Source organism: Oncorhynchus tshawytscha, linkage group LG09 (assembly GCF_018296145.1).
Source record: "Oncorhynchus tshawytscha isolate Ot180627B linkage group LG09, Otsh_v2.0, whole genome shotgun sequence".
Classification (NCBI taxonomy): domain Eukaryota; kingdom Metazoa; phylum Chordata; class Actinopteri; order Salmoniformes; family Salmonidae; genus Oncorhynchus; species Oncorhynchus tshawytscha.
Genome location: NC_056437.1, coordinates 29,551,865 through 29,560,406, shown reverse-complemented (window position 1 = coordinate 29,560,406; position 8,542 = coordinate 29,551,865). Strand labels below are relative to the sequence as shown.

Here is an 8,542-nt window from a genome sequence, read left to right as displayed (position 1 = left end):
TGTCATTAATTGTACTATGGTCTACAGTGTCTGAATGGCATGTTCACTTAAATTCCTTCGGAGGTGCTGGAATGGCCCACTAGCATTTACACTTAGTGGGGTCTTGTTGAATACACACACAAATTGTGTGTGTGTGTGCTCGCGCATACTTGTGCGTGTGTGTTTCGTTATAATATGATGAAAAGCTAGCTTCACCAGAGATATGCAGCCTTCTTTGCATGCTTAGGATAGTTTGAAGAAAATGTCTCAGGCTAGCATAATAGGCCCTTGTCTGCACCGAATCTCTTTTTAAATGTAGCACATAATAAAAGTACATATCAGCAAATAATGAAACACCAACAGTACACACATTTAGATCAGTGATGGGGGGCCCGCAGGCCCCCCTTAAGAAGGCCCCCCTTGGAACTCAGTCAGGGTTTCAACTTACTGTTGCTAAGTAGAATAGTAGAATACACCAGATGCAATTTCGAAATTTGGTTGTGCTTCAACAGTTTTTCTCTTGTTACAGTATGTCAGTCGCTGATAGCCACTCAATTTGCGCATGTCAGCTAAAATGTTTTAGATTAGTAAATTAGTCTAGAGATAAGCTTTCTAAACTTGTAGTAATCAAGGTCGAATTAGAGCCCCAGGTGCCCCCATTGATTTTGTTAGTCAGTCTCACTCAGATATCATTTTCAAAACTGTTAACATTTCTCTCCACCCTATGGCAAAATTAGTAGAATTGCATGAAATTAGCTGTAAAACTGCTACTTTTCCTCTCCGCTGCATGGCAAAAGGAGTAAGATTGCACAAAATGAACTTTTAAATGTAAAAATGTGCATGAAATTAGTTATAAAATTGCCAAATCTTCTCTCCGCCCCATGGCAAAATGTGTATAATTGAAGCAAACTAGCTTCAACATTTTCTCTACACCCCATGACAAAATGTGTAGAATGGCACGATGCGGCCCACCATGATTTTTTATTTATTTTTTATTTCACCTTTATTTAACCAGGTAGGCTAGTTGAGAACAAGTTCTCATTTGCAACTGCGACCTGGCCAAGATAAAGCATAGCAGTGTGAACAGACAACACAGAGTTACACATGGAGTAAACAATTAACAAGTCAATAACACAGTAGAAAAAAAGGGGAGTCTATATACATTGTGTGCAAAAGGCATGAGGAGGTAGGCGAATAATTACAATTTTGCAGATTAATAACACTGGAGTGAAGAATGATCAGATGGTCATGTACAGGTAGAGATATTGATGTGCAAAAGAGCAGAAAAGTAAATAAATAAAAACAGTATGGGGATGAGGTAGGTAAAAAAGGGTGGGCTATTTACCGATAGACTATGTACAGCTGCAGCGATCGGTTAACTGCTCAGATAGCAGATGTTTGAAGTTGGTGAGGGAGATAAAAGTCTCCAACTTCAGCGATTTTTGCAATTCGTTCCAGTCACAGGCAGCAGAGAACTGGAACGAAAGGCGGCCAAATGAGGTGTTGGCTTTAGGGATGATCAGTGAGATACACCTGCTGGAGCGCGTGCTACGGATGGGTGTTGCCATCGTGACCAGTGAACTGAGATATGGCGGAGCTTTACCTAGCATGGACTTGTAGATGACCTGGAGCCAGTGGGTCTGGCGACGAATATGTAGCGAGGGCCAGCCGACTAGAGCATACAAGTCGCAGTGGTGGGTGGTATAAGGTGCTTTAGTGACAAAATGGATGGCACTGTGATAAACTGCATCCAGTTTGCTGAGTAGAGTGTTGGAAGCAATTTTGTAGATGACATCGCCGAAGTCGAGGATCGGTAGGATAGTCAGTTTTACTAGGGTAAGTTTGGCGGCGTGAGTGAAGGAGGCTTTGTTGCGAAATAGAAAGCCGATTCTTGATTTGATTTTCGATTGGAGATGTTTGATATGAGTCTGGAAGGAGAGTTTACAGTCTAGCCAGACACCTAGGTACTTATAGATGTCCACATATTCAAGGTCGGAACCATCCAGGGTGGTGATGCTGGTCAGGCGTGTGGGTGCAGGCAGAGAACGGTTGAAAAGCATGCATTTGGTTTTACTAGCGTTTAAGAGCAGTTGGAGGCCACGGAAGGAGTGTTGTATGGCATTGAAGCTCGTTTGGAGGTTAGATAGCACAGTGTCCAAGGACGGGCCGGAAGTATATAGAATGGTGTCGTCTGCGTAGAGGTGGATCAGGGAATCGCCCGCAGCAAGAGCAACATCATTGATATATACAGAGAAAAGAGTCGGCCTGAGGATTGAACCCTGTGGCACCCCCATAGAGACTGCCAGAGGACCGGACAGCATGCCCTCCGATTTGACACACTGAACTCTGTCTGCAAAGTAATTGGTGAACCAGGCAAGGCAGTCATCCGAAAAACCGAGGCTACTGAGTCTGCCGATAAGAATATGGTGATTGACAGAGTCAAACGCCTTGGCAAGGTCGATGAAGACGGCTGCACAGTACTGTCTTTTATCGATGGCGGTTATGATATCGTTTAGTACCTTGAGCGTGGCTGAGGTGCACCTGTGACCGGCTCGGAAACCCGATTGCACAGCGGAGAAGGTACGGTGGGATTCGAGATGGTCAGTGACCTGTTTGTTGACTTGGCTTTCGAAGACCTTAGATAGGCAGGGCAGGATGGATATAGGTCTGTAACAGTTTGGGTCCAGGGTGTCTCCCCCTTTGAAGAGGGGGATGACTGCGGCAGCTTTCCAATCCTTGGGGATCTCAGACGATATGAAAGAGAGGTTGAACAGGCTGGTAATAGGGGTTGCGACAATGGCGGCGGATAGTTTCAGAAATAGAGGGTCCATATTGTCAAGCCCAGCTGATTTGTACGGGTCCAGGTTTTGCAGCTCTTTCAGAACATCTGCTATCTGGATTTGGGTAAAGGAGAACCTGGAGAGGCTTGGGCAAGTAGCTGCGGGGGGTGCGGAGCTGTTTGCTAAGGTTGGAATAGCCAAGCGGAAGGCATGGCCAGCTGTTGAGAAATGCTTGTTGAAGTTTTCGATAATCATGGATTTATCGGTGGTGACCGTGTTACCTAGCCTCAGTGCAGTGGGTAGCTGGGAGGAGGTGCTCTTGTTCTCCATGGACTTCACAGTGTCCCAGAACTTTTTGGAGTTGGAGCTACAGGATGCAAACTTCTGCCTGAAGAAGCTGGCCTTAGCTTTCCTGACTGACCTCGTGTATTGGTTCCTGCCTTCCCTGAACAGTTGCATATCGCGGGGACTATTCAATGCTATTGCAGTCCGCCACAGGATATTTTTGTGCTGGTCGAGGGCAGTCAGGTCTGGAGTGAACCAAGGGCTGTATCTGTTCTTAGTTCTGCATTTTTTGAACGGAGCATGCTTATCTAAAATGGTGAGGAAGTTACCTTTAAAGAATGACCAGGCATCCTCAACTGACGGGATGAGGTCAATGTCCTTCCAGGATACCCGGGCCAGGTCGATTAGAAAGGCCTGCTCACAGAAGTGTTTTAGGGAGCGTTTGACAGTGATGAGGGGTGGTCGTTTGACAGCGGCTCCGTAGCGGATACAGGCAATGAGGCAGTGATCGCTGAGATCCTGGTTGAAGACAGCAGAGGTGTATTTGGAGGGCCAGTTGGTCAGGATGACGTCTATGAGGGTGCCCTTGTTTACAGATTTAAGGTTGTACCTGGTGGGTTCCTTGATGATTTGTGTGAGATTGAGGGCATCTAGCTTAGATTGTAGGACTGCCGAGGTGTTAAGCATATCCCAGTTTAACTTGATGAGTTCAAGTTTTTTGTGGCCCTAACCCCAATAAAAGTTGCCCATCCCTGATTTAGATCGTGAATTCACTATTGCATGGAAAGAATACTCAGCTGGCTGCTCATTGTTTAAAAAGCTAAAGCACATTTTCATGTCTTCAGAGAGTGTGTGAGCACAGACAGGCCTTAGTGTCATGCTGCATCTCCCCCTGACTGCCTGTCTCATCTCCTCTTGCTCCACTCTTCTCCTTTCCCTTCCCATTCTATTTAGCTTGACCATGGTTTCCTTGTCCTCCCTATTCTTCCCTGCTGAGATGTTTCAGACGTAGTAGCATCCTCATCACCTCACCATTCTCCTTTCAACGGTTCATTTCAGAGGGGTCCTGTATATTATATCTGGATGAGTTTGTCTCTGATGGCTCTCATCCTGATGACATACACACCTCAGTGAACGCGAAGCGCCAGCTTTGCCACAAGCTCAGTCAAATTAAGTCTGAGTTTGTTTTTGAGCGCACAGGAACAAATTTTATAATTTTACACAGCCGAGCCGAAAGTAGAATGTGTAGTTCATCAAATCTGTGAGGTCTTACAGAGGCAGAGTGTACAAAACATTAGGAACTCCTTCCTAATATTGAGTTACACACCCTTTTCCCGTCAGAACAGCCTCACTTCGTTGGGAGCATGGACTCTACAAGGTGTCAAAAGCTTTCCACAGGGATGCTAGCCCATGTTGACTCCAATGCTTCCCACAGTTGTGTCAAGTTGGCTGGATGTCATTTGGGTGGTGTTCCTAATGTTTTGTACACCCAGTGTACATGTTCTAAAGCAAAATCACTTTTGCTCCTGGAAGGAAATCACCCAACATTTGTGCAGCACAGCACCACTGCTCTGGCCCTACTACAGTGAGTTAACTGTAAATTAACATCAGAGTTGTAATGCCAAGCATTAAATCCCTCTGATTAATCTGGGTCAATACAGTCTGACCTGTTCTGCTAGGCTGGGTCTGCATCAGCCTCTTCCTAACAGAAAGCGGTAATGATTAGCTGACTTGCCCTTGGCTCTCCAACAGTACACACTGACTCTCTGAACAAAGAGCTTCAATAATGTAATCTATATCTCCTTATTCATAGCCAGGCTACAGTGGGTTGATATAGCTGTGCTAGAGTGTGAATTATCATTGTTTTGAAGGATCACATAAACCACAGTATACACTGAGTATACCAACATACAAACATTCCTAATATTTAGTTGCACCCCCTCTAGTCTCCTTCCCTTCATCTACACATCAATAAGGGATCATAGCTTTCACCTGGATTCATCTGGTCTGTGTATGTCATGGAAAGAGCAGGTGTTCTTCATGTTTTGTATACTTAGTGTAGTGAGTGGTTGTATGCTACAGTATGTACTGTATAGAGGTTATAGAAGATGATTGATACCTTTATAACTGCACTAAGTCCCTCAGCAAGCATCAGTGTGAAACTCCTCTGCAATACTAATGAACATTTCCAACCTGCTCGAGGCGAGAGCCTTCCAGCGCTGGGAGGGATTTCACACCCCAGGATGGAACATCACATCCCTTTTCTCTTGGTGCCTGCCTGTGACTGGAGGCATAGTTTGCCTTGATGAAAAGGGGTCGGATGGCGTGGGTCTGATAGGGCCCTGCAGCAGCACCTGTTTCACATTACACAGTAACCCCAGAATGAATAACTGACAGACTCAATCACATTCGCTCCAAAGATACTGACAGGCAGGCAGCGCAGACGACTGCAATCATGGGAGGAATTATTTTAATGAAAACCTGAAGTGGCACTCATTCACTTTCATTGTCATAGGAACTATTTTGATGGAAAATATATTTGACTTACTCATAGGACTTGAAGTCTCCCTAACACCTGGGCTGGGCCTGGGTTACTTACAGGTTTAGTTCAGGAGATTAAAAAAACTTGTCATGTCTTCAGGAATATCTCCAGAGACCAATTACACAGGAGATTAAATAAATGGTCACCAATTTGCCTGGCATCCATTTAATTTAACTGTCATATATTTAGGAAAATCACATAGCCTAATGCTTATTTTTTGATATAGAATCATTACATCTTCTAAAGATAGGCTATAGAACATGCACTAAAGAATACCAAAAATGTCACTTTCCCTCAACTAGCCCACTTGACTACAGAGTAGATACCATCATATCTAGACTCGCTTTGTCTGTGCACCATGCAGACAAACACTGTATAGCTGTGTCCGCGCTGATTCTTCCCAGCCCACATGTCTGCAGTGGCGGCATGGCGAGGATGCTGTTATAATTCAACGTCAGATCAAGTATAATCAACGTCCCCCTGCTGGCTCAATTGGATCCTTATTCACAAATATATAATCTTCTCGCTCCGCAACCATCTTTGAGAAAGTCTGTGCCTTTTTTCTCAACGGAAGAAGATTCGCTCTGCTGCAGTTCGGCTCGCAGTTCAATGTATGTCACTCGTAGTCCACAGTGAGAGGCTGAGAGCTCCTTGCACATCTGGCGGATTTTCTCTGCGAATAGGCTTGTGTACCTACATGGTTTCCCTATATCAGATTCGTTTGAGGAGTTAAATTCAGAGGTCTGATAAAATGGGCCATCGCATAATAGCGACTGTCCTTTTTTGTGTGTGGCTTTTTGGTAAATCGCATGGAGCGTTTCCAAACCAGATAAATATAGGTAAGTTATATTTGAAATTACTAAGATGTTTTTTCTTTAGCCTAAAAAGAAAACGAGATAAATGTACATTAAAAGCTTGTGTGGTGTTGACTTCATTTGCACTGATTATTTTTTGCATAATTCATTGTCAAGTTCATCAGTCATACCCTAAGGAGAGGTAGCAGACTAGCTATGAGAAACAATGCGTTTAAGAATGGGGGGAGGGTAAAATAAATCACCAAAAGTTTCACATACTTGCCTATTTAAGTATCTTCATGCAGAACTTTCCACCACTTCACTGGCCAGTATAGATTATACATTAATAAATGAATCACAGTAGAATTAATTGGTTGATGTTTATTCTAGATTAAGCGATGTTCATCCATTTAGTAATGTGAAATACCTTGGTCCGTAAAATAGGACTGATCATTTGTCGTCAGTGATAGAAAATAAATTATAAGGGCTGATATTGATGTCATACTATGTTTTCATGAAACAGAATAAGAGGAACTAACCTATGCAATTCTTCCCATTCTCCTCTCCTCTTTCGTTTATAGGTGGGCTTTTTATGCGCTCTACAGTGCAGGAGCACAGCGCCTTCAGGTTCGCTGTTCAGCTGTATAATACCAATCAGAATGTGACGGAGAAACCTTTCCATCTCAATTATAATGTAGACAACCTCGAATCCTCCAACAGCTTCTCCGTCACACATGCGTGTGAGTACCACGACACTAAATGATGGCAATGTATTTCATTTAATTAACGACACATATGGAGGGCACTGCCCCCCCTCAATGTATTATGAGCGGCTACTGCACCGACGTGGGGGCTATATCCACAGTGGCATTGGCTTGACGCCTATGTAATTTATTACATTGATGGTAGGCGAATTGCTATAGCATTAGAAGACAATCATCCCACACGTCTTCTGAGCTGTCACTGCACATCGCTTTGCTGATGGTAGGGTATAGGGTTGGGTCAAATTGATGAGAACAATTACAGAAAAACACTGAATGAAAACCGCATGAAAACATTACATTACTGTTGTGTGTCAATGTCAGCTTTATGAGCTTTTAAGTGGCATAGTTATTTCAGAACCTGAGGATATACAGTTTATTTTAAGCTGGAGTAATTGTTAAAGATTCAAAATATGGTTGATCTTTTATAGCTTATCTGTTAATTCTTTCCTGTCCGGATATACTATCTTTTGTATGCAAAAAACTTTTTTCACACCACTATGATTGTCAAAGAAAGTTGGACTATTATACAAGCCCCAGTTCCTTTCAGATGAAACCGTGGATATTCCAAAGAGGTGGTTGTTGCAGCAATTGCTGTATAGCCTAATAATTAAAATAACAGATTCAGTTCTCTGTTATATCACTTTTTTTGTGAGTTACCTACACTGTAGTAGATATAAATTATATTTTGTTTTGTCATGCACAGTACACTAGTCAAGTGTGTACGTTAAGAGCCTTTAAAAAGAAGAGGTTGGGGTCAGCCAAGTCTACACTAAATTGAGAAACATTATGTCTATCTTGTCTTATCTTGACACATGAAGCACAATGGTACACAGGTACAAATGTTTAATGTATACGAAGACACGCAGTAAACTTGTCATGTCTGTCTATAGCTGGGATATTTCACAAAAGACTTGAAATAATGTCATTGAGAATATCACAGTTATCATCTGTAGGAAATGCTTATCGATCCTTTGGATACTATTCAACAGAGGTTGCTGTTGTTCTGTTGGAAAACTGTATGTTAATATTTCTCTGAAATGACAATTCCACATTCCTCTGGCAAAGATGCTTCTCTCTACCTTGTGTTGTAGCTGTGGTATAAAAAAAAGTGAATGAATGGCACTTGACAGTGTTATATCTCCTCTCTTAGTTGCCGTTCACTTGGGGCATATTGTAAGGTCACAGCGATAGGCTTGTAATGAGGGTGCACATGAATAAGCCTGCAGTGTATCCCACTGTTAGGCTTTATTTAACCCCCCTATCTCCGGTTGCATCATTTTGCTATAGCCTACGCTGTAAGTTGTTGAATTGACTTTGTACCAATTCCCTTTACTGTGACTGTGAGGATAGCTTTGGTAAAATCATTTTCCTCTCTTAGATTTGTCGAATGAATTCTCA

General features: G+C 42.9%; 1 protein-coding gene across 2 annotated transcripts in view; it reads left to right on the top strand.

The window, feature by feature from the left end:
* The first annotated feature begins 5,944 nt into the window (after positions 1–5,944).
* Positions 5,945–8,542, top strand: part of LOC112257743 (glutamate receptor 3) — a 115,151-nt gene continuing 112,553 nt past the window's right edge. For both annotated transcript variants that reach the window (XM_024431551.2, XM_042326759.1), the window contains exons 1-2: positions 5,945–6,425; positions 6,962–7,120. In XM_024431551.2, the coding sequence (XP_024287319.2) occupies positions 6,338–6,425; positions 6,962–7,120 (247 nt within the window). In that variant the 5' untranslated portion in view covers positions 5,945–6,337. The remainder of the gene's footprint in view (positions 6,426–6,961; positions 7,121–8,542) is intronic.